Consider the following 27646-nt stretch of genomic DNA (forward strand, 5'->3'; position numbering starts at 1 on the left):
ACCACTCACTCTCTGTTTCTAATTCTAACATAGGCACTACTACTCTTATAAAAACTCTTGACTGTTCTTAACAGCTTTTTTCTTATCCCATATATCTGCAATACCTCCCACAGTGCCTTCCTGTCTACCCTGTCATAAGCCTTTTCTAAATCCATAAAGGCCCCAAAAAATCCTTACTCCTAAAACTTTCTCATACATCTGTCTTACCAAAAAAAATTGATTCATGCAGTCCCTACCTGTCCTAAACCCACACTGTTGCTCTCCAATACTCTCTCTCTTCCTCTCTAATTGTCTCAATCAAAACCCTCTCATAAGCCTTCCTTGCTAAAGCGCAACTACACAGGCAGTCCTCCAGCACTCTACCCTATTTTAGACAAACATTAAGCAACATCACCAGCCAGTCCACCATCACTGTATCCCCCTTTTTAGGCACTCCCTATGACACCCATCCAACCTAGCTGCCTTACCTGCTCTCATCATTTTAATAACTGCTTTCACCTCATCTTTCCTTATTTCTCCTCCATTTTCCTCATTCATCACTGTCATTTTCTTAGCGCTTCCCACTGCAACTACCTTTCCCTCCCTATCCTCCTTCACATTTAGCAACTCCCTAAAATACTCTCCCCATCTTCCTCTTACTGCCGTCTCTTCCATTATCATCTCTCCATCTGCACCTTTTCCCTTTTTTTCTCTACTTGATTCGCCTCCTCTTCCTCTCTTAATTTCTTTCCAAAACATCTTTTTATTACTTTCAAAATTTTCTGTCATACTCTTACCCCATTTCACATCTGCTCTCTTTGCCTCTTTTATCTTATGCTTTACTCCTCTTTTCTTTGTACCTCTCATATGATTCTCTTGTCCTATTTTGTGACTAATCTGTGAGTAGAAACAGCTCATAGAGGGGCTGTGGATCAATACGGCTGATAGACATTGCCTTCTGGAAATCAAGATAGAAGGATATAAATTTTTTCATAAGGATAGAGTTGGCAGGATTATGTGAGTAGTACTTTTTGTTAAAAATACAATAAATTGTATTATCAACAGTTTGAATAAGGAAGAGGATAGTACAGAATCTATTTGGATGTAGGTTATAGGCAAGAATAAGAAACTTATTATTGGTGTCCTATTTAGACCTCCTAATCTCAGCATTGAACAGACTGATACCCTGACACATGAAATTTGCAGGGCATCATGGGAAATTTTAATTGTAGAAACATTGCCTGGGAAATTTTAGTAGGATAACGGGAAGTGCAAAATTTCTTAGATGTGGTGCAGGATAATTTCCTAAAACGAATGATTACTGATCCTATGAGGGGAGAGAATACTCGGGACTTACTTTTAACCCCTTCCATACGGTGCCGCACACGTAGGCGTCATGGACTTAGATCTCGGTGGCAGCAGCCAATGCCAGCCGTACGACGTGTCGTAATAATACTCGCATCATAAAATATAGTCACCGCTTATATCGATCGTTCTCTCTTCACCCGTGAATTTTGATAACCATAGAAAATGCGATTACAAAAGAATTAGAAAGAATGTCATTATGGAGGGGCGACTACAATAAATATAATCAAGACGCCGATATGGCAGCCTCGCGAATACACTCGCTCCCCATGACGCCTACGTGTGCGGCACCGTATGGAAGGGGTTAAGTAATAATGAGCACCTAACAAGAAACATAAAAGTGGGATAAAGTCTAGGCTCTAGTGATCATCGAGAAATAAGATATAATATTATTTGGGAAGAATTGAATGATACTAATAACATTCTAGTACTGGACTTCAGGAGAAACTTTTATAATATGAAAAAGTATTTAAGACGTTTGGTCACGAGACTGACCCAAGGGGCTGTGACGTAGTAAGATACACGGTTAGTCTGGACATCATTGGTGTAGTCAGGTGTCTGGTCATGGAGGGTAATATGCGTACTTTGGGTCAGGTCACTTAAAAGTGCGAGGTCAACAGCCCGGTCCGTGATTTGGATGAGATGTACATTGACCTAACAGCTTTAATTCTAAATGCACAAAATAGATTTATTCCCCTCAAGTCAATACGGAAGAATAGTAATACTCCCAAATGGATGACGGACAGGCAGGAAATATGAGATCAGAATGAAAAGAGGTCTTAACAAATAAATAAAAAAATTAAGGTTGCCAGACAAGCGAGATCCAACCCAAAGGGCTTCTTTCATCTCTACAGAACAAAAAATAAGGAAATGATAGGGCCAATTAAAGATGACAAAGATGTCATGATATAATCGGAGGAAAAAATGAGTGAGCCATTTAACAAATTTTTTCTTGGTGTTTACCAAGGAAAGGTTAACCACTTCAATACGGGACTTAAATCTCGCGGGCAGCAGCCAATGCCAGCCGTACGACGTAACGAAATAATATTCGCATCATAAAATATAGTCGCCGCTTATATCGATCGTTCTCTCTTTCACCCGCGAATTTTGAAAACCACAGAGAATGGGATTAAGGGCGCATTTGGGAGAATGTAAAAACACAGGGGCGACTACAATAAATATAATCAAGACGCCGATATGGCAGCGTCGCGAATCCACTTGCTCCTCATGACGCCTACGTGTGCAGCACCGTATGGAAGGGGTTAAATTATCATATCGTCGTCGTCGTCATCGTAAAGTCGAACAATCGTAAGTCGCGGCCATCGTAAGTCGACGTTTACCTGTACTCCCAAATGGATGACGGACAGGCAGGAAATATGAGATCAGAATGAAAAGAGGTCTTAACAAATAAATAAAAAAATTAAGGTTGCCAGACAAGCGAGATCCAACCCAAAGGGCTTCTTTCATCTCTACAGAACAAAAAATAAGGAAATGATAGGGCCAATTAGAAATGACAAAGATGTCATGATATAATCGGAGGAAAAAATGAGTGAGGCATTTAACAAATTTTTTCTTGGTGTTTACCAAGGAAAGGTTAAATAAGGTACCTGACAGCAATCCGATTTACAATGGGGATGACAAGAGTAGACTAATATCAGCATTAGTAAGGTAGAAGTAGTCAAACAGATTGAAAGACTTAAAGCTACAAAATCCTTGGGTCCGGATGAAAAGTTTCCAAGAGTGCTTACAGAGTGTAAATTTGAAATCTGCGAACAGTTAACAGAAGTATTTAATAAGTCTGTATTGGTTTTGTGCTAACTGCATGGGGGCAGCCAAACGTTCCTCCTGTTTTCAAAAAGGGAGATAAATTGTCAATATGCAACTACAGTTTGACATCAGTTATAGGTAAAATGCTTGAATCCGTAATAATAGACTCAGAGATCACATCGAGAGACATAATTTGATTTGTGACTCACAGCATGGTTTCTCCAAGGGTAAGTCATATGTGACTAATCTATCTTTTTACACTAAAATATGTAAGGCATCAGATAACAATGATAGTTATGATGTTATTTACCCTGACTTTAGCAAAACGTTTGGCAAGGTGCCCCACCAGAGACTACTAATTAAAATCAAAGCCCATGGCATAGGAGGAAAAGTGTTAGAATGAATTAGAGCATGGATCAGTGACAGAAAACTGTGGGTCACCATAAATGGTATAAAATCCAAGTGGGGGAGTGTTTCTAGTGGAGTTCCCCAGGGCTTGGTTTTGGGTCTCTTAATGATCGTTATGTACATAAACGACTTGGACAGTGTGATTAATAGTGATGTTAGTAAGTTTGCGGATGACACTAAAATAGGATCCCTAATTAGGTTAGAAGATGACGCTAATATTCTGCAGGATGATCTTAACAAATAGTTCACATGATCAGTGAAATGGCAAATGGACTTAGATATCTCAAAATGCATGCTAAACATAGGGCTCAATCACACTGCTCTGCACTCACTCCAAAATCATTGAACGCCTCATACTTCAACTCATCACACCACACATTCCCCCTGCTGAATCACAACACGGTTTTAGGCCATTACACTCCACAAACACTCTTCTAATAAACCTCACACAAAAAATATTAGATGACATCAACTCAGATAGGCCCCATCACAGAACACTTCTTATAACATTAGACATTAGTAAAGCTTTCAATGCTATCCCCCGCCACAAACTAACACACCAAAATATATAACACAGACATGCACAATAACACCAAAAGATGGCTGGCCTTATCTGGGAAGCAGAAATGCTTATGTGTCATATAATGGCCAATCATCGCATATCAGAAACATTAAGAATGGAGTACCACAGGGCTCTGTTCTATCCCCCACACCAGACACCTCAGAAATACAAATCTCTTCCTATGCAGATGACAATAATCACATGTACACATACACAGACAAAGCCTCAGAAATAATACAGCCACACCTTGATGCACTCAACACATAGTTTATTACAGACTCAAAATAGCCCCAGCCAAATCTACAGCAACACTTCTCACCAACTGGACAAAAGAACACAAATACATTCCTCATCTCTATATCAACAACACTCTAATACCACACACACACACACACACACACACACACACACACACACACACCAAAAATTCTTGGTGTAACATACAATACATCCATGTCATTTAAATAACACATCACAAACATACAAAATAAATGCACACCTAGACTCAATGCACTTAAAGCAATCACTGGAACAACATTTGGACAAAACAAAGATTTAATACTGCAATATACAAACAATGCATACACTCAGTGATGAATTATGCGAGTCCAACATGGGCACCTTATCTCAGTGAGACACACCTCAACACCCTTCAGACCATACAAAACAAAGCATTAAAAACAATTACAGGCTGCACATAAACAACACCTACAGACTGCCTACACTATGAAACAAAAGTCCTCAAAGTCAAAGATCACCTTGACATGAGAGGCACACAAACACTTGCTGCAGCCTCCAAACACAGCACACCCGTTACACTACATAACAGAACACCCACACACACCAAGAAATATAAAAACACCCAAATATCTATATCACACACAAATACTCTCTTCTTTTCCTCCAAAACCACCAAATACTAGCCTCCTGAAACCTATTCATAATCACATGATTCACCACTCCATTAACACACTAAAAGACAACACATTGCTGCATGCCAGACCCCCTGATATCCATCCCTCTGAATCCTCTCTCCCACAAAAGGACAGAGTCCACTTGGCCAGACTGTGATGTGGCTACCACCCAGCCCTTCTACGCTACCAGAAAGACTGGATGACCACATTGTGGAGAAATGCCCAGGATGTAACACTTCACCCCATACTATTCAACACATCATGGAAGACTGCATTATACACAATCACACATGCAAACAACACAACATACACTCCATAAAGGATTTGTGGGAAAACCCCGTTTCGGCCGTGGCATTCCTTGAGGAGACTGCTCGGACAGACAGTCTAGGGAACAACAACAACTAAGGATAACTTTCTAAGATTTTGTTTACTATTGAAAGCAAAGGAATCAGATGGAGTGAAATGTTAAATAGACTTCAATTTTTTTGGCTTGTGTTGGATCTCTGGATGATGGCTGCTTTCAATTTTTTTTCTTCATATTTTGTCATATTTGTTGATCAGTAGTTTGCCATTTCCTAGTCCAGTAGGTAGTTGCTATTGTTTCTATGTGTAACAAAGGTGTGGACAAGTAACTCCTTCACCCTCTGCTTTCTTGGCCATCCAAAGTTTACTCCAACATTGGTAGCATCATAATCTAACAACTAGAGTATCTCCTTTAATAATGGGCTGTAGTTGTCTAGACAGGGCTACAGCAACTCCCAACCCCTTGGCATGGACCTCAACAGTGGGGCTCTCCCATAAGTAGGTTTAGGTCTTGCTACTACTCTCACCATTGCCTGGTTCTCTGTCTCAGAGAGCCTGAGCTTCACCAACAGAAAGGGTTGTCATTAATTTTTGAAGAGAAAACATGTTCTGGGCGCCCACACACAGCTCCATCAGAGTTTCAACCAAGGTTTGGCTTTGTGCTCTGGGTGGATTTGAAAGGGGCAGGTTACAAACTCATTCCCATGTTTGAACATTTATCATTATTGATTTTTTTTAATGTAGGGGTTATTATTTTACTATTATATCTATCAATATCAAGTCTACATCATCCACAACAGTTTATAATATTTTTATTTTTATATATCACCAGCAATTTGGAAGCAAGTCAGTAGTGCATGATTTTTTTTTTTTTCAAAGCATAGTAAAAAATCATTGCCAACCATTCCCATGAAATATTTTTGCTATTAAACTTGAATTTAGACAAAAAAATGCTATTTTTCAATTGCCTGTGGCAGGAAAGGGTGGAGTGGAGGTGGAGGAAGATTGTAGATTGAGAGCCTTGTGGGATTAAAAAGTGTAATGAGAAATAGACATTTGGGAATGGATGCTAAGAGGTGACTATGAATGGGTGATTGTGCTGACAGGACTATATGGGGTAGAGACATGGAACTTAAGAGAGAAAGGGTTTAACTACTTCAGTATGAGTCAAATTCTCACATTCAGCATCAGCTGCCATGCATACGATTCATCACACTATTTGCATTGTGAAATTTAGAGTTGCTGCAGTATTACTTGTTCTCTTTTGCTCTGAGTAATAATTAACACAGAAAATGTGGTCAAACCAGTTCAAAGAATCCGAGGGTAATTCATGTACAATTACAAAAAAAATGTATAATCAAAACGCCAATGCTGACATCCCTGTGTACCCACTTGTGCCTCGTGATGCCTACATAAGTGTCACCGTACTGAAGTTATTAAATGTGTTTGAGATGAAATGTGTGAGAAGTATGGTAGGATTTACAAGGTTGGATAAAGTGAGAAATGAGGAGGAGAGTGGTTGTGAAAAAGGAGATGGTAGATAAGGTTGATGAAAGAATATTGGGGTGGTTTGGACACATGGAAAGAATGAGTGAAGAAAGATTAGTAAAAGAAGTGTGGAAGGCAGAGGTGGAGGAAGTGAATCTGAGGGGACAAGTGTAGATGAAATGGATGGATTGGGTGAAAGGGGCATTGAACAAGATGGAGATATCTGTTGAGGAAGGAAGGGAGAAGACAGAAGATAGGGGTGAGTGGAGAATGGGTGTATATACCGTATTTTCCGGCTTAAAATGCGCATCGGGTTATAATGCGCACCCATGCACTTCGTTATCTCAGTACACAGATAGCGCGCACCGACGTATAACGCGCATGTCCGATCGCATTTGTCTATAACGCAGTTTTACCTCGGTATTTATATCATGTGAACGAGGTTACATGGAGAAGTATTTTTCATTGGCTAGAGCCACCGCTGGGAAATCTGTTGATTTGTCACTAAATTAAGTGTCAGTTTAGGCATCAACCACGACACAACTAAGAAAGAGTCGGAACTACATGTACCGGTATATGACTCATGTTGTTCGTTGGTACCATATTACTTTGTAGCTTAAATAGTTTGTAGGAAATATGATCTAAACAAATTTTATTGAAAGTAAAATATACAGAAAAATTTCGGGATTTTTACAGAAAATGTTCATTTTATATCTTGAGGAAATAATTTGTCTTTACCATTTTTTTTTTATTTAATACCGAAACAAACTACAGACTGTTTCGTTTTAGCTTTGAACCTGCAATGACAGTGGTGAAATAGGACAGTCTGTCATCGAGGTGACGTTTAGTTAATATAACTCCCGAAAGAGGGTGTTGTAGTCAGGTGTTTGACACGAGTTTATGAACGGCCACAATGGAATTTGTACCATACCTAAAGTGAAGCAACAAAGCCAACATAAGAATTCAAACTAGGATGCTGTGAACATGGGCAAATATCATGAATATTGATCATGTTTCATGGTGTTAGGCCTATTTAAACATGAAAAATAAGATTCGATAGATACCTACCTATACCAAATATTTATATACGGTAGCCCATGCTGGTGTATTCTTTCATGTCACCATGGCTGTTCTTCTTGTTCTCACGGAACGTCACGGAGAAGTGTGCCGTCCCGACTTTGACGGCCAACATCGTCATGTTGTTGTGAAAAAATTACACACACAGCCGCAGAATTGTTATCGTAGGCTGTAGATAATGTGCACCGCCGGATAACGCGCACCTCCCATTTTTAGGCCCTTCCAACAGAAAAAGTCGCTCACTATACGCCGGAAAATACGGTAGATGATACTGTGATGCATGGAAGGGAGTGGGTGGGGGATGGGGAGTAAGGAGTGGTTATGTGTGAATAATATTTTGACACAGCCTGGAGGGATTCTCCCAGTCTTCCGTTTTTCTGCATGAAGGGGACGGAGAGTGGGGTCACCAATTTAATAAAGTGGCCTTGCTGTGGATGTGCTGTGTCTTCTTGTGTTGCTTCTGATCCAGGGCAGTGGGCAAGATGCAGGGATTACCTGTCATCCTCGAGGAGCCAAGATGAGAGGGAAGGGATGAAATGGGTGGGAGTGGATATATGCCTTTTGGCTAGTAAGGGACAATAGTACCATTGATGTAGATTTCACTAATTGTAGCTCTCTTTTGGGGGGGGGATGATGTGTGAATATCAATTGGACCCTGTACACTCGTTAAGAGAGCGTTGCCAGGGATCATTTGAAAAATTCTGGTACATATACAAATGTAGGTAAACATTTCAAAAGAATCTCTATGATGGCAAAAGAATCTCTATGATGGTGGCAACACTCATACAAAGTTACACAGCTGTATTTCATTTCTGTTTTTTATACAGCATAAAATAGATAAAATATTGGCAACCTCTGGCAACCCCATTGCATAAAAAAGCATTCTGTATATTGAAATAGCATCAACATATCTATAGGTATTTCATTATTTGCTACAGAATTGTGTTTATGGAGACTTTGGCAACTCCTCCCACTAGCATACCCCACAAAAACAATGGACAAGGTATCATTACTCTTCAAAAGGTCAAAGATGATGTCGCTCCTGGCACTCTCACTGTACGCCACAATTTTGATTCCTCGCCCTGTATTGTTGCTGTGATCATGGGAAAATTGACAAGAAACAACAGAGTGAAGCGGCAGAATATAGAGAGGGCCCATGAGTGCCTGAAATAGAAACAAGAAGGGGAAAAAAAGAGAAAAGCATCACAGCTGCACCCAGCACTCCTCAAGCATCTACTAGCCATGCCCACCTTACACCTCCACCCACACCACACCACTCACCTTCACTTCACACCTCATCAGCAAAGAAGAGGAAATTGGAGATTTGCTATACATCGTAACCATCAAATAAATGGTCGTGAAAATTTAAATCCCTGGCCCGTAAAGTTTATGTTTTTGTTCTTTCTGTTGTAATATCTTTGGTTGTTCTTTATGAATTTTTGTCAATTTTGTTTCATTTGAAAGAAAATATCATTCTCTTTATTTACTACAGTAATATATATATATATATGTATTATGAAACCAGAATTTTGCAGCATTTTTTAATTATTCAGAGAAACAAATTGATAAAGAATAAGAGGTATTAGTTTGACAAAATGTATTCAATAAAATTCGTTCCCCATACTCTTAAGCTTTCATTTCATACTAAGCTGAATGATGTGGAAGGATTTTCCATTAAGTAATTAGAGCTTCACTAGAGCTCTATATCATCACTATATCTTCACTGTGCTTTATATATACATGGGAGAAACACAACACCCTGAGGAATTATACACAGATATAAGGGGTGATTATACCTAAGTTCATTACATATTTGAAGATTTAATTTCCCCTACTCTATAAAGTGATGTGACACTCCCTTAACCCATTAAACTCCAATGACAAGATTCTTTGTCATTTGGTCAAATAAAACAAAAAATCATAAAACACCAAAATGTTTGATCAAACACCAGAAAAATATGACGTCAGTCCTCGCTTCGCTCGTGAGCGAAGCGAGGACTGGGCGTCATATTTTTCTGGTGTTTGATCAAACATTTTGGTGTTTTATGATTTTTTGTTTTATTTGACCAAATGACAAAGAATCTTGTCATTGGAGTTTAATGGGTTAAGCATAAATCCCAAGCTCCCAATTTGGCCATTATTAATGAAAGCTTAACTAAGGTTGGCTAAAGGCATCTCTTGATTTAATTTCTGCTTATACTTAAGGGACCGTCAGGTTGCTTTATAAGGGAGCATGTCCTATAACTTTTTGAATCTCTTTGATGAACTTAGGTATAATTACCATTTACATTTGTCTATAATTCCCCTGGGTATTGTATTCCTCACATGTATATATAAAGTGTAGTGAAGATATAATGAAGTTTAATGAAGCTGTAATTAATCATATGGAAATCCTTCCACATAATTAAGCTTGGTATATATTGCAAGCTTAGATTCTGGGGAATATTTGTTATATTGTACATTTGACCAAACTTATACCTCTGATTTTTTGTGAATTTTCTTTTCTGAACATTTCAAAGATGCTGCAAAATTCAGGTTTCATAAATAGAAAAAATAAAATAAAATTTCTTTTATTTTTTAATATAGGAAATAAAGAGCATAATTTTATCTTTCAAATGAAACAAAAATGACAAAAATCCATCAAGAACAACCGAAGAAATAACAACAAAAAGAACAAAAACATTAAATGTACATGAGAAGGCATTTAAATTTTGCGCGACATTTTTAAAAGGCCCCAGCCCCATAGTCCCCGCTTTTGGTCACTTTACCACTTTTACTTTTCACTTTTTTTCTCCTCTCGTTTCTTGTCTCTTCTTTCGAGGGCAGACTTATGAATATGGGTGTAGGGTTCTTCAAGAAGAGGAACAACAAATCCTTCTTTATAACCAACATTGTTGGATGCTGTCCTCTTCGTTTGTTTGTTTTTTTCCTTCTCGTTTCTTCATCTGGCACGCAAGGGCCTTCACTGCATTCTTCCTCCTTGCTCGCTGGCTTTTCGTCAATCTTGCCATGATTACCGCAAGAAATTACAGTGAGGAATCAAAAATATGAAGCACGGTGAGAGCTTCAAAAGAACGTGACCTCACTTTGACGTTTGGATGGGTACTGATGCCCTGATGTGTGCTATTTCTGGATCTATGCTTGTGGGAGGAGTTGCTAAATACCTCCATAAACACAATTCCGTAGCAAAAAACAAAATAGCTATAGAAAAAATTAACGCTATTCCAATATACAGAATATTTGATACGCAATGGGGTTGCCAGAGGTTGCCAATAATTTATCTATTTTATTCTGTATAAAAAGATAGAAACGAAATACAGCTCTATAACTTTGTAGGAGTGTTGCCAACATCATAGAGATTCTTTTTAAATGTTTTCCTAAAATTCGTTCATGTACCAGATTTTTTCGAATAATTGCCCCTGACGGACCCTTAAGCTGTGGAGTTGTTACAACATTGGACCTAGGTTTTTAAGTATGTAGGCATAAATAAAATTGAACGTTGAAAGTCAGGTGTCATAAGTTGGCTATAATGTGTACTTGACATAACATTTTTTTTTTAGCATACAACCAGTAATATTAATTTTTTGTTCTATGCTAGGTTTTCTTATTTTTCATTAACTTCATTTCATTATGCCAGTATATTTTTTCTTCTTGTTGATTAATCTTATGCAGTATAATAAGTGCTCCAATGCCAAACTCCTCATTCAGGCATGGGCTGCAACAGCTGTATATCACCTGGGAATTCTCGTAAGCACTGGATTTCCCATTTGTGGTACTTCCTTTCTAAAAACTTAGAGCATGGAGGTTTTCAGGCTGTGGCATTTCAGATAAAGAAATTAACTCGTATATTTAAAGGTGGATCACCTACCATTGATTTCACAGTATTAGTGGAAGAGATGATAAATTTATTATGTAAGGCAAAATATTGGAATAAAGTTTTAATTTGGTTTTACAGATTTCAGATAGATTGAAGAGTTCTATTCCCTGAGATACTGATTGGACCTTGCCCAAATTCTACAATTGGATGTTTAGACTTACTGCATCTCTTAGCTTTGCTGAATCTTGTTAAGAAATGTAAGTTAACTTAGAAAGTGTGCTTGAAGTATATCTGTGCTCTGAGGTTCCATGGACTTTCAAATGGTTCTTATACAAATTTGGGAACATTTAACCACTTCGGTACAATGACACCTACATAGGCATCATGAGGCCCACGTGTGTACATGAGGAAGCTAGCGTAAGTGTCTTGATTATATATATATTTTGTAGTTGTACATGAGTTATCCCCGGATTCTGGGAACTGGTTTGATCATGTTTTCTGTGTTTATTATTACTCTGAGTAAAAGAGAACAAGTAATACTGTAGTGCCTTATATTTTATAATGTGAGTAGTGTGTTACAAATTACAGATGACAGCCAGTGCTGTGTGCGAGAATTTAAGTCGTACTGAAGTGGTTAAATTGACCCATGAAAATTAGGAACTAGGACATCATGACAAATACACCAGAACACCTAAATATACCTACAACTGCAATGCAATCTTATCCAACACAATTATATACACTGGGGCCATGCAGTTCAACAGGGTTAGGGTGGTTTATAAGGCATCAATACACAATTTGTTGAAATATAAGTCACCCCCATCTTAGCTGACAATCTAAGATATTTTTTGTGCCGTATGAATGTCAAATTTATGGGTTTAGATGCTGAATTAAGGTTTAAAATAGGGATTTATTGAGGTTGCATATGTGAATTGTTGAATTGACCAACCCTAGTGTGTATAGACACCATGGTGGTATGACTGGAACTGCATCAAGAATGTGCATGATCTAGTTATATAAAGCAAGGAATTAGCTATGGCGTTATGAGTTTGCTCAATCAGAGTATATGGTATTGTCAGTACATATGCAGAAGGATTTAACATATGAATCTCCCCGTAATGTGTATTAACTACATAACTTTTATGCACTTAGTGTTTTTAGGGACTTTAGTAACATGCATACACAAGAGAATCATGAAGTATTCTTTTCTGATTAAAGACAAATTCCATCCTAAAAAATGAATGCTGATCACTTCCAACTTCTACAGTATTATCCTTGTGCTCTGCTGTCCTCTTTAAACTTTTCCTTCATCTTTATGACTGCACCTCTTCACTGCAATAATATCTTCAAAGATAGGAGTACTGGTTTGCTGACAAAATGCTGATATGAATCAAGTCACTTGTCCTCACTTACCTAATCACTGTGAGACTTAACCACTTCCATACGGTGACGCCTACGGGGGCGGCATGAGGAGCAAGTGGGTACTCGTTGTTGCCGACATCGCCATCTTGATTATATTTATTGTAGTCGTACCTACGTAATTTTCATTCTCTCTAAACTGGCTTCATCAGTTTTCTATGGTTATCAAAATACACAGGTGAAAGAGAACGAACGATTGAGCACTGACTCTATTTTTTATAATGCGATTATTATGACGCAACATTGCATGTCGGTCAGCTAATGATGCCAGACGTGCGATGTGCCCCGTAGTGAAGAGGTTAATGCTAACTTGAAAAGGTATTGGTATTTCATTGGTGATGACCAGAACTAATGACCTTAGAACTATATGACATTGAAGAGGTGTATTTATTGAGTTGGTGAAGGAGATATTTAGGGAACATAGCAGAAAGGAGGGATAGTAGAAAATGAAAGTAGTTTATTTTTTATTTCAATGTTATTATTATTACAATCTTTTTCTTTTCTTTGAATCAAGGTTTCCAATCATAAAAGAATGCTACATGACTTTGGTCTGCATGAATATCAATAGAGCTCCTAGAATATTAATTGGATGAAATTTAAGCATTCAATATCACATTAGGACACTACTTGAAGAAGCATCTTATGTATTACTGCAGGTTTTAATCAAGCCTCAAGTCCTTCTTGCAAGACTGCAGCCTCCAGGTAACAAGCCTTGGGCACTGGTTTGGCCCATAAGACTCAGAGAAGAGATTTTATGTTGCCTGGATAGTGTGAGAGTAGGACAGTGTAGGACAATGGTTCCCGACTGGTGTGCCACGGCACCAAAGGGTGCCGTGAGGTCAACTGAAGGTGCTGCCAAAATTCAGGGCAAAAATAATTTTTCTATTACCGACTCTCTATCATCTATTTTTGTTCATTAGAGCAGCATCAGTGTAATGATGAGTATTTTCATATTATCCAGAGACAAAATTTTGTCACACTGATGTTGAATCAACAAAATACTGACAAACTAGAATTTAGATTTTCTAATAATGGTGCTGGAGACTTCTGAAGGGCTTGGCAAGGGTGCCTCAAGCAAGAAAAGGTTGGGAACCCCTGTTGTAGGATGAAGTACTCTGTTGTCTGTGTGGTGGATGTTTCAGGGACAGTTGGAGTCTTGCTAGACCAATGCTGTATTAGCCCTCTTTTAATGTGGCAGGGTGACCTGAATACTGTAGTATCAGTTCAATTTGTACTGTCTTTAGAGTGATTTCTCAACTAGGATAGATGCTGGAAGTATAAAATTTGTGAAGTACAGAATTTGATGGTCTATTTAGTGGAACAGAGTGAGGGGAATAGGAATCTTTACTGTATTTATGGCATCCAGGATCATATATCAGTGGGACTTGCTCTCCTTGGATTTTGTGAACTTGTCTTACTGATGACTCTTATCAAAGAGAATTTGCCTTCGACAAAGTTTTCAGTGTCACATGTCCATAATTTTGGGTTTGTGTGGAGAAATGTCTACAAAGTTCAGACTAGAATCTAAACTGGCATGAATGACAGGTTCAGACCTTCTGGGACTTGTCATATTCCATACTGACCTGGCTTTCTCTATCTGCACAAAATAGTTGATAATATCAGCAAGTATTATGTCTATTGTGTCTTTGAATAAAGCAGTGAATTAGGACTCATTGCAGTCATAATCCACCCAGTATTTTCCAGTGCATTCATTGGGATTAGGAGACACACCCATTTGCAGTATGCTACTCTTATACTAGGAAAATGTTTGGGTGTGCTTGGGCACTCAAGCCCCTGCTTGTAATTCATAGTCAACCACAACTTCATTTTGGTCTTTTTTCCACAGATCCCTGTCATATAAGCTGATGCTGTTTTCATGAGATCATGGACAGACTTGCAAAGCTGAGCTTTAGAGTGACCCAAAACATTGGGAAAGTTATTGTCCACTCCCCAGACTGCCAGAAGTTGGCTGCCTAAACAGACAAGGGTGTGGCCATTTTGAAGATCTCAGTCAGGCTTGGATTGGTTGTTGTTAGTAACTTGGAAAAGTGAGTGACATCATTCCAGAATTGGTGAAGCAAACCATTACTTCTAAACACTGGTCCTTAGTATATAGTATTGCTGACGACTTGGATGAGTAAAAGGCAGCAAAACTAGCATGCAGTTTGCATTTTCAGAAATCCTAGGTCTTGGAGTTAAGATGAAAATTTTTCTTGATGCAATGGATTTTTTTTTTAACCAAATTTTTGTGATATAAAACTATTTTTATTTTCAAAAATTCTTTATACATATGTTAAAAAAGTGTTTGTACTAGAGTTCAAAGTTTGCCCAGAAACTCTATGTTGGCCCTGGCTGCTATATTTATTTGACCTACATCTAGCTTCCAGTATAGTTTTGGAGCAAGAAGAAATTCAACATGGATAAGTATTTAGAAAAGATTTTTGAATTCCAAAAGGATAATAAGGTTGTCTTGAAGCGACGATCTGTGCCAACTGCAATCTTGAACAAAGATAATGCATTCATCATTGATGTGATTATCAATGCAAAGTTTGCCAAATTGAATGCCAAAAGTAAGGGTTTTGGGCCACCTGAAGATTGGCTTTACTCTGAAGATGAACAGATACGAACGTACATCCCACGAGGTCTTGCATTGCTTGAAGTTGACGGAACAGTTACCCGTATTCTTGTGTGTGCCAACAAAAAATTTTCAGGTCATGAGGACTGGGATGAGGAAGAAGATGAAGGAGCAACTGAAGATGGGAACCATGACTCCTTCAGTTTTGAAAAATTCTTTGATCCAAGACTGAATGCAGAAAAAACTGTGTCTGAGTTTGTATGCTTGGAAAAGATGAATGGGGAAGCTGCTCACATCTCATGCTTTGAGAGGGATGGAGACAATGAGATTATTTGGGTGTTTGGATCCAAGAGAAGGCACATTCTTGCCCGTGACAGGGAGGATGTGTTGGCACAGATGGAAGAACTACCTCTGCCTTGTAAGGTGGGCCTGGCCACATTTAAATTGTTCTCTGAAGTGTGCCAATCAGACAAATTGGAAAATCTGCAAAGAGACTTGGCTAGAAATAACTGGACATTGGTGGCTGAACTGATGCAGCCAGACTATGGTCATGTTGTTCCAATTCATCGACATTTCAAAGAAAATGAGCTTGTGTTCCTTACATGCACCCCGGCATCTCCGTATGACCTGACAATACCAAGACCATTCGACATGCTGGCTAGGCTGAAGGATATGGGCATGAAAACAGCTGAGGTGTTTTTGAAAGAAAAACGAAAAGAGGATCAAGGGGAGGGGTACAGAGGTGCAATAGACTCCATAATGGAAAGAGTCAAAACGGATAAGAAGTTTCAAGAAACAGAGGGAGTTGTGGTTTATATGATGTCTAAAGATTGTGAACACACTATTGGTCTTCTAAAGGCCAAGAGCTCAAAATACATTGTAAAGAGAGCTATACGAGTAAAAACAGCATATTTTGTGAAACAGTATGATAAAGAGAAAAAATTGTCTCTGGATGTGATTAAAAAATCTATGGCTGATAGGGTCACTGAATTGAATGCATCCTATGTACAAATGGGTGAGGAATTTGAATTGTTCTGGATCAGAATTGCACAGTCTTGGGTGGATTGGTTTTTTGGTAAGGAGATCTATAAGATCCATGATTTTACAGGGAACTTTCCAAGACTTTGGTGTATGTTTGAGGACCAATAGAAAAAGGAATGTTTGTCAATTGTTTCTGCTCCTATTATTTTTAACGCCCCTTTTGAAATTGGATTTACCCGTTATATCTTTGTGTTAGCAGAAACTGTGTCTATCAAATTGCACTTCAGCATACATCTGTCAAGGTTCTCCTGGAAATGCATGTGATGCATAATACATTACTTTCCAAAGGTGTGGTCTTGAACATATGGTATATTTTTGCACCATGTTCTTGACAATGCATAATACATTACTTTCCAAAGGTGTGGTCTTGAACATATGGTATATTTTTGCACCATATTCTTGACAGTTTCTCAAGTACAAATAATTGTATAGCTTTGAGTCTTGTATACCAGAGACTTTTTCCACTTTATAAGAGAGATAGCCAGCTAAGGCATTCACTCATCCCACTCCTTTTTGTGTCCCTTTTATCTTAGCTCCTCATGGATGAAGGGTATTGTCAGAAACAGTGTACCAAGACTCAGTACTTCTTTAGTAGGGGACCACTGCTTAACTTACATGGCAATGCTCCCTCCTCATTCCCTTGTGTGAAAATAGAAAAGACGAGGGGAATTCCCTTTGGGCTGTGTCAACTTATCATCCATTCACAACCATTCTCCACTCACACCCTTCTGCTGTCTTCCTATCAAGTTCACTCCATCCATCTCTGCATTCCACACTCTTTTTGCTTGTCTTTCCTCCTTTATTCTTTCCATGTGCACAAATCAACCCAGTATTTCTTCATCAGCCCCATATGCCAGCTCCTTTTCCACTCCTTCTCTCCTCACCTTATTTTTCAACCTGTTCATCCTTGTAACCCCCACAATACTTTTCAAACAGTTCAACTCTAACAACAAAACTAGCACCAACTCTTTCCAAAATGACATATGAGCAAAGACTGTCCAAATTAGAATTACCAACTCTGGAACAAAAAAGGGAAAGGGGAGACTTATTAACTATCTGTAGAATAATGAAAGGAATGGAAATCTTAGATAAGAATGACTTATTGAAATGGGACAATGGAAAAATGAGAGGACATGAAAAGAAACTGAAAAAAGATAATTACAGAAAAGATCTGAAAAAAACAGCTTCCCACACAGCTTCCCATACTTGGAACAAATTAGACAAAGAAACAGTGTGTGCAAACACTATTCAAAATTTTAAGAAAAAACTTGATGCTGAGAGATACAAAGATGGGTCACCACAAGCATAGCTCCCTTCCCGTATAATACAACTAGGTCAATACATGAATTGTACATGACTTTGAAGCTAGGTATTATTAAAATCGAAGAGTAGGAAACAGGACCTAATGATCATTGCTCCTTTTCTGTATAGTACAATTAGAGTCTAGATATGATAAACTGGGAAGCAGGAGATACGACCCAACTAGTGTTTCTCCCGTTCTGTATGCTACAATTAGGTAAATATTATACATAGAAATTTCTTCATTCTACTTCCCTTAAATTCCAAGTTTCTGCCCCATACAATGCTGTAAGCAGATCACCGTTTCATATAATCTCTTTGCATCCATCCCAAGATACCTTTTTCTTCATGATGCTTTTCATTACCCCAAGATGGTTTACCTCCACCCCACTCTATTCCCTGCTGGATGTGACCTGAATAGTTGTAACTATTCAGTTCCTCTAACTCATCCCTTTTAAGATTTAATTAGTATGATTTATTTTTGATTCATTGGTTTGAACACATGGAAAGAATGAGTGAAGAAAGATTAGTAAAAGAAGTGTGAAAGGCAGAGGTGGATGGAGTGAACATGAGGGGGTGACTGAGGATGAGGTGGATGGGTGGGGTAAGAGGGATGTCGGGAAAGAGGGAGCTGTCTGTTGAGGAAGGAAGGGAGAGGACAGAAGACAGGGGTGAATGGAGAATGGTTATGTATGAATGATGCATAGAAAGGAGTAGGTGGGGGAGGGAGTATGTGTAAATGATATTTTGATGCAGCCAGAAGGCATTTTCTCACTGCCTCTTCTTTCTCTGCATGAGGGGATAGAGATGGGTCACTGATGAAATGAAGCGGTTTTGCTGTGGATATGCTGTGTCGTTTTGAATTGCTTCTGACCCAGGGCAGTGGGAAAGATACAGGGATGACCCATCATTGAGGAGGAGCCAAGAAAAAAGGGATGGTGAATAGGAGTGGAGTATGTGGGGATGAAATGGGTGGGAGTGGATTTATGTCTTTGACTTTGGATGTCTCTCTTGTAAATGGGAAAAGCTTTTGGTATATGTATGTAAATGATTTATTTTTTATTGAAAAGAAAATCATAAATGCTCATAACAGAGCATTGCTGTTTGTGGCAGAGATCTGGAGTGGAGGTGGATTGATTCTGCCCAGCAATAAGCAAGCTTGTAGTAAGGGCATGCTATATTAAATTTTCTGCTTCCAAAAAGTCTTCCATAAAGAGGTACTGTTATAGTCCTTGCCGAGAGTGGGAGTTTGTGACATTAAACTGAATTATGGTTTACCGATAGGAGAATGAGTTTGAGAAAAAAAAATGAAATCTGTGTGATGCAGAGCATTCTAAGGTGTAAAAAAGGATGAATATTGATATGTGGGTTGAAGATTTTTGTAGATAAAAGTAAGCTCTGAAAAGAATGGGGGTATATTGGAGAAAGAAAAGGTTGCAGAGATGTAGAGCTTTTTGGGTAGTGAATAAAGCATTAATTTTAAGAAAAATGAAATACTGGTTGCTGGGTGCATGATCTAAATTTCTGGGAGGATATATAGGGTTATTAAGTGAAACTGTAGTTAATGTGTACAAGGTCTGTCCAGAAAGTATCCAGCCATTATGAATATTTGCAGAACTGGTTGTGTGATCCTAACAGGACTTGGTGGACACTGACAGAGGACCCAATTTTGTATGCCAGAGTGGCCATACTCTGATGTGACACCTACTTTAATAAAGATGTGTACTGTTTGACGGTTGTGTGGCGGCAAAATTCATCATGTGTCTCCTGACCTGTGAAGAGAAGGAATTTTGTGCTGAAAATTCACTGGACTTGCTTCAAGCTGCTACAAGGGACCCAGATATCCTGAAACAAATAATTACCGGAGATGAATCGTAGGTCTACAGCGCTGACCCAGAAACCAAAGCTACTTGCTCAGTTGTCACTGCAACGGTCAAAGGGTACACATCTTCACTCGACTATATCTGGGAGGTAAATAGATTGTTACATGGGGTTATGGCTGCTTACTCAATATGAGGCCCCGCATGGAGAAGTGTCCCATGCGACACAATAGTCGGTTTTGAGTTACGCACATATAACACTATTTTGGCCCTTCTACTTCAATCCGAGCATGTCGGAGAGGACAAAACGTGACCTGCAATATGGTCGAAACGCTCCTAAAACAAAGTGGTAAAACCTCATGCTCGCTCGGCCGGCGCAAAATAGTGTTATATGTGCGTAACTCAAAACCAGCCATTGTGTCGCATGGGACACTTCTCCATGCAGGGCCTCATATGTAATAGGGTCTTCTGTCAGTGTCCGTCACAATCTGTTAGGATCATATGACCAGTTCTGCAAATATTCATAATGGCTGGATACTTTCCAGACTTCATATATGAGTGATGCACATATGTGGAAACTTGCACCAAAGAAATTGTACTAAGAGTAGATTTAGGGGTAGCCCATAGGTATGTAGTGTCACCAAGGATGTTTGATGACAATAACACTATGTAAAAGAAAAAAAAAAATTCCCCTCTATTCCTGGCTTGTAATCACTTTTTTGTTAGGTACCAAATGGATAACAAATTTTATTAAACAGTAATAAAATTGGGTTTGTAAAAATTCTAGGCTAGCCACTAGCATACATCTGAATAAAATTTTAGAATTGCAGTAAAAGCAATTTTAGTCATATTTTTGAGTGCAATTGATGCAATTTAGTGCTAAAAATTTTTTTTTGTCAAAATTTGATGCCTATAGCCTGAATTAACCTACTTATTTAATACATGCATGTTCATTTAACATGTTTATAATTTATAGTTTCAGATCTATAAGATCCATATTTTCTGATTGTATATATTTAAATATTCTCAGATGGCTTCAAGGGGCTGCCAGCACCCCCAACTCCTTCTGTTATATATGCAGCGAGTATCCAAAAAAGAGAGGCAAAAAGTTCTCCTTCGAAACATTGAAGGTTTGTGAAGCCTACCAGAAGTACTTTGGGATGCCAATTGGGGACCAGGACAAGCCCTGGGGCTCCTCACACTATTGTGAGCACTGCAAGAAGATGCTGGAAGGGTGGCTGCGAGGTGATAAAAGCTCCCTGAAATTCTCCAACCCATGGGTCTGGCTAGAGCCAACAGACCACTCCCCAAACTGCTTTTGCATTGTGGATGTGAGTGTATGATGATATGGTTTAACGTCACACACTCCCCCCCCCCCCCCCCCCACCTATCGGGAGGCTTGGACGGTGCCCCTCACAGAGGGCTTTGTAGCGTGGAATTTAATGAACCATGCCCTTGGTTCAACTTCGCTGGTGGCAGGATTCAAACCACCCTCACCTCGACCTTTGCTGCAAGTAACAACGCCCTAACCCGCTCAGCCAGTGGTAAGTGGTGGAAAGGAAAGAATGCTGCTGCTGTGCATTGCACAGATCTCCCATCATTAATTGTTCCAATTCCTTGCTGCTCCAAATATCCTGTGCCAGTCCCACCTACTCCAGGTGAAGTTCAAAACAAGTATTTTGATGAAGAGGAGGAGATGGATGATGAGGACTTGGCTTACCTGCCTGTGGTACCAAAGAAAGTTTCCTCACTTCCCAAATAAAAAAGTAAATGACTTGGTCAGGGATATGGGTCTGACCAAGTCCAATGCAGAGGTATTCATCTCCAGTATGAAGCAGTGGAACTTGGTCATGGAGGAGATGCAGGTGACAAGTCAGAGAAGTCAGCATGAACTTTTCTCAGGCATTTCCACTCTTAGGGATGGCCTCTGCTTGTCATGATGTGCCTGCACCGTTTGACATTATTGGGTTGCTGTTTGTGCCCAAGGAGTGGTGGCTCTTCATAGACAGTTCTACCTCAAGTTTAAAGGCTGTCTTCCTCCATAATGGAAGCAAGTTCCTGACATTGCCCCTAGCCCATTCAGTCTGCCCGAAAGAAGACTACTACAGCATGAAAGTCCTCCTGGAATCTCTGCAATACAACCAGTACAGTTGGGAAACCATTGGAGACCTTAAGATGGTGGCTTTCCTGCTTGATCTTCAGGGAGACTTTATCAGATTCCAATGCTTCCTCTGCCTTTGGGACAGCAAAGCCACCTATGACCACTACAACAGGAAGAACTGGGATTAGCGAACAGAATGTGTAGTTGGAACCCAGAACCATCATGTGGGAGCCACTGGTTGATCCCAGGATTGTGCTCATGATGCCAGTACACATTAAGTTGGGGTTAATGAAAGAATTGGTGAAAGCTACCAACTAGGAATCAACCATTTTTAAGTACCATCTTGAATTCTTCCCCAAGTTATCTGAGGCCAAAATGAAAGGTGGGATTTTTGTTGGATCTCGGATAAAGGAGGTGCTTGAGTCTACTGAGTTCTCCAATAAGTTCAGTAGAATTGAGAGAACAGCATGGAACTGTTTCATATCAGTTGTCAAGGGCTTCCTGAGCAAACACCGGATGTCCCTTAAACTTGATGTGCAGGACGCTCACCTGGACAAATTCAAGGACAATATGGGCACATACTAAGAAGAACAAGGCGAGCAATTCCACCAAGATGTAAAGGAAATAGAGTGGAAGCACCAGGACCACGACAATGAGAAAATGATGGGACTATATCGGGGCTGGTGTGGGAGTGCAACGTGGACTACAAATGCATATCCCAGACAGACTACCAAAGAAGGTGATGGAGGAGTAGAGGGCAGACGACCAGTAGGGAGATCCAGGCACAGATGGATGGATGGAGTAAAGGAGGACGTGGAGAAGGTGGCACCAAGAGAGGACTGGAAGGAATTGGCAGAGGATAGAACCATCTGGAGAGGCATAGTGAAAGCAGTGAAGGGCCGTCCGGCCTGACAACCAACAGAGTAAGAGTATGTAGTGTCACCAAGGATGTTTGATGATAATAATAGTTATTGCCTTGAATTTCTCTGAATAGAAACCAGTAGCTCTGCTGCACTTGGGGATGGTTTTTGGCCCATCCTACTTATCTTTATAGGGAGAAACCTTAGACTTCTTTTCTTCTCCTTACTGGAACAAATTAGCAGGTGGGGCACACTTACTGGCTGTCAGTTTTCCGTTCATGAAAAAATATAGTCAAACTTGACATAAGAGATCCTAGGCTCCAGTCTGGAAACCAAGTGTCAGCCACATAGAACTACCTCTTGATGGAGGTGAGAGGTTGATAGGTTTTTAAAATGGGCATCTTGCAGGACCACCACAAACAGGTACCTGTCATTGGTCTCCAAGTGTTTAATTTTTATATAGATGGAATTAAAAATGAACTTGAAGAACAAATCTTGAACATTATACAGTTGATGATTCTCTCCTTATTATCATAGAAAAGCTGCTCTTCGATGCTGAAGGTTGATATGAAATAATGTGCTAGAGGTGAAGAGTCAGCTCATGAAGGAGGAGTGTCTCTTGTTTGCAGTAAAGAAATCTCAAGAAGGAAGTTTACATAATTGTTGCTTCAAGTTTCATTGGCTGGAAACCTGCAGCTCCACAGTAACCAGCTGTGGTCCTTGGACCCTCCTGTAGGCCTCCCTGGAAAGAAACTTTGGACTGTAGTCTGTTGTATTAGTGTAGATCTGTTTCTTACTGGTTAGTAGTAGGAGGGGAGCATTCACTTGTCAATTTTCATTGTTTATTTACCTAATTTTAGTGTACAGGGAGGGCACAAAGATACAAGCAGTTACATTCCCTTTGGTATAATTGTATACTGAATTTTTAACAACAGAGTACAGTAGGTTGGGGACAGGATTGATATGCTGTTCTCTACCGCTCCACAAATTCATCTCTGTACACCTGAATCACTGTACATTATTATGCAGCCAGTTACATTAATCCTAGGCCACTCATTTCGAACTGTAATTTCATTTACCCCCAAATGAACGTCATATCAGGTATTTGAGATCATAAACTGTTCAGGTCATATGATTTTTTTGTGTGTGTGTGTGTGTATTTATTTACCTAGTTGTATTTCACGGGAAATGGAGGTATGCTCGTGGTGTCCTGCCTTTGTATTTCGCAGTGTCTAGTTTGCTCTTAAACTAGACACTGCAAGATACAAAGGCGGGACACCACGAGCCTAGCCCCCTTTCCCATAAGATACATGGGAAAGGGAGCTGTGTGTGTATGTATGTATGTGTGTGTGTACTGATGGTCTTATAATGGGACTTTTGTACTTGGAAGGAGCAATGCTCACGGGGATCCTGTTTATCTCGCTTCTTTTATTTGACCAAGCTTCAGGTTAATCCAGGAGTGGATACATCTGTGCACTAAACTGTATGTCATGATATGCATCAGACCTGTGGTCTTTGTTTACATCACCTTGTAATGACCAAGAGTTTCTTCTGCCCACTCGCTTCCCATTCAACTGCGATGACAAGATCCTTGTCATTTGGTCAAATAAAACAAAAAATCATAATAAAACAACAAAATGTTTGATCAAACACCAGAAAAATATGACGTCGGTCCTCGCTTCGCGAAGCGAGGACTGACGTCATATTTTTCTGGTGTTTGATCAAACATTTTGGTGTTTTATGATTTTTTGTTTTATTTGACCAAATGACAAGGATCTTGTCATCGCAGTTGAATGGGTTGATTAATGACTTGAACACCACTATCATGTCAACTCTTTCTTGTCTTTCATTAATGATGACAGGTCCAGTGACCTTAGTATTTCATCTTATGAGTTATCTGCTAGGCTAATAGAGATTTGGGCCTGGTCCAGAGACTGATGAACCTTGAGGTGGAGGTGTGATGATAGGACTAACCGTAGCATGCTCTAGTTTCTAGGAGCTAACATCCATTATTATCATAGTTTTTATTTATTATTTTATTATTAATATGATTTTTTTTCGCATCCTTATGGCAAGGCTGAGACTTAGACTTGTGTTCGTGATGACTGGGTTTAACATAATAAACTTCCCCACTTGAAGAGGACTTTTCTGAAGCAGGGAGTTAAGGTAGTATGCTCTTACTAACCTGTCTGTTGCCAGAACACCATTAGGCCTTGTCATTGCACATAGTTTTATATATTTTGTCATGAATATTAACCCTTTTTGTGAAGGAGTGTTACCAAGAATAAAGTACATAGAATACAAACATGTTGAAAGGGATCAAGATAATTATTTTGCTCTTTGACAAAAAAAATTGTATTAACCATTGTAAAGGGGTTGTATTTAGTTTTAGCATGTATTTCTATGCTGTTATTGATCTCAAAATACACAAAAAAAATAGATAAATTGAATAAATTAGCTGAATAAATAAATTCATTTCTTGAATTCATTAACCTGTATGAATGTCTGAAGGCATGTGGTGCATTTGTTTCAGTCCTGCTTTACACATGGGCCCAGGCTCAAAGCCAACGGCTGCAAATAAATGCTGCTTAACCGGACAGTCGGAAAACGGCAAAATTAATGGCTTCTGCTGTAGTAGAGTACCTCTACAGGTACATACATATACAAAAGGCTTTTCCCCCCTACACGGGGGGTAGCCAAAAAGAAAAAGGCATAGAAACCACTCCCACCTATTCCATTTCCCATACATTCCACTCCCCTCCACCCTCCTCCCTCCCTCCCATCTCGGCACCTCCTGGTGATGTAACTAAATGCATGTATACTTGTTTCTTTTGGTTTGGGATTTACTGGTTACAAACCTTTCTGTATTTCCTCTGCTAGCCCTTGTATCATAAATATGAAGCCCCATTATAGTAAAACTAATACTGCACATAGCTACTCCTTTCTGGCATGTACAACAGGTGAGTATTGGCTTTGTTCAACTTGCTTCATATCAGACGGGTTTCCAGCTTGAATTGTATGAGGGTAAGTTCTTCACCCATTAAACTCCGATGACAAGATGTCTTGTCATTTGGTCAAATAAAACAAAAAATCATAAAACACCAAAATGTTTGATCAAACACCAGAAAAGTATGTCGTCAGTCCTCGCTTCGCTCGCGAGCGAAGCGAGGACTGACGTCATACTTTTCTGGTGTTTGATCAAACATTTTGGTGTTTTATGATTTTTTGTTTTATTTGACCAAATGACAAGACATCTTGTCATCGGAGTTTAATGGGTTTACCCAAGGGCTGCCTCACCTGCCAAAATCTTGTAAGATTTTTCGCCTAGAAAACAGGAAGTGTTTTCATCTCAGTCCTTGCAGCATTTGTTAAAATTCTTGACGAATATTTATAGACCTCTTTACTCTTAAGTATAATATATATTTTGGTGGGTAAGACGACACTTGAATCATAAAAAAGAGGGTAGGGTCATCCTATACGCCAGATACAAAAACAGTGACCTTGGTTCAACAACCTGCTACCACTACAGATGATAGTCTATGTATGGTATTTACCCTTGTATGCCTAACTAATAACATACTAACATTTCACAATTTACAGGTAATGCTAGTACATTAAGGTATGGTGCCTTATTACTGGTAATACATTCAAGGTATTTATTTCATGATACTGTTATATCAACATCTCAGTTGTTTGGTCCTCACTGACCTAAACGTCGTAGATGGTTTGGTAGTTTAGGAGTTGTCTTATACCATTGATATCAGCTAAAACCATGAAAGACTGAAATTTGGGATTGTCTTATCAGAAAGTTGCCTTATCCACCAAAATATATGGTAATATTGTACATACATATATCAAAGGCTTTTTCCCCCTACACAGGAGGTAGCCAAAAAAAAAAAAAAGACATAGAAACCACTCCCACCCATTCCATTTCCTAAATATTCCACTCCCCTCCACCCATCTCTCTCCCTCCCATCTTGGCACCTCCTGGATGACGGGTCATCCCTGCATCCTGTCCACTGCCCTGGGTCAGAAGCAGTGTCACAAGACATAGCACATCCACAGCAAGGCCGCTTCATAAATTCGGCGACCTCCCCTCTCCGTCCCCCCATGCAGAAAAGGAGAAGACGGGGAGAAATCCCTTCGGGCTGCGTCAAATTTTTTCTCATACATACTTCCACACCCCCCATCCCCCACCCATTCCCCCTCATGCATCACAGCATCATCCATACACAACCCTTCTCCATTCACCCCTATCTTCTGTCCTCTTTCGTCCTTCCTCAACAGACATTCCTCTCTTTTGTAATGCCCCTTTCACCCCATCCATCCATCTCATCCTAGGATGCCCCTTGGTAATAATTTGTTGCCACTGGTTTCACTAATTGAAAGCCCACAGTAGAAACCAGTGGACCCTAGGCCCATCCATAGATTTCTTTGGGAAGAGACATTGAGCAGTTGTCTGTGTTGCATTATGAGTTTGTTTCTATGTCTGGCTGGTAGGAGGGAAATAACTTGGTTGTTCACTCTCCTTATAAGAAAAAAGTAGAGGAAAGATAGCTTAGGTCTGTTCCAAAGAGTCTGTCCCTTAGTGCTCTACCTCTAGTTAGAGGTGAGAATGTCAAAGAAGCAGCAGGGAGATGATTTCTTCTGATATCCATTACACAGAACCACAAGAGGTATGTACCCATCATTGGTCCTTCTAGATCAGGATTTCCCAACCGTATATATACCCGAAAAGGCATATTTGCACTTTCCAGGGGGCACATTAGGGTATTTTAGCACTGTTTTTCCATCAACATAGCTTAATGAGTCAGCATTTTCAGCACTGCTGGGTATTAGATCAAAATACCA

At 39.5% G+C, this 27646-nt stretch overlaps 1 protein-coding gene across 7 annotated transcripts in view; it reads left to right on the top strand.

Moving 5' to 3' along the window:
• Positions 1-25865, top strand: part of LOC143031574 (uncharacterized) — a 33788-nt gene extending 7923 nt beyond the window's left edge. For 3 of the 7 annotated variants that reach the window (XM_076195600.1, XM_076195603.1, XM_076195604.1), the window contains exons 2-3: positions 11819-11937; positions 14946-20684. In XM_076195600.1, coding sequence (XP_076051715.1) covers positions 15516-16823 — 1308 coding nt within the window. In that variant the 5' untranslated portion in view covers positions 11819-11937; positions 14946-15515 and the 3' untranslated portion in view covers positions 16824-20684. Of the gene's footprint in view, positions 1-11818; positions 11938-13613; positions 13802-14945; positions 20685-24871 lie in introns of those variants that run through there. The other 4 variants (XR_012967013.1, XR_012967014.1, XM_076195601.1 and 1 more) reach the window with 3 other exon arrangements.
• Positions 25866-27646: the final 1781 nt, after the last annotated feature.

The sequence above is a fragment of the Oratosquilla oratoria genome, chromosome 12 (genome assembly GCF_046742065.1).
Source record: "Oratosquilla oratoria isolate Oo_2021 chromosome 12, ASM4674206v1, whole genome shotgun sequence".
Taxonomy (NCBI): Eukaryota; Metazoa; Arthropoda; class Malacostraca; order Stomatopoda; family Squillidae; genus Oratosquilla; species Oratosquilla oratoria.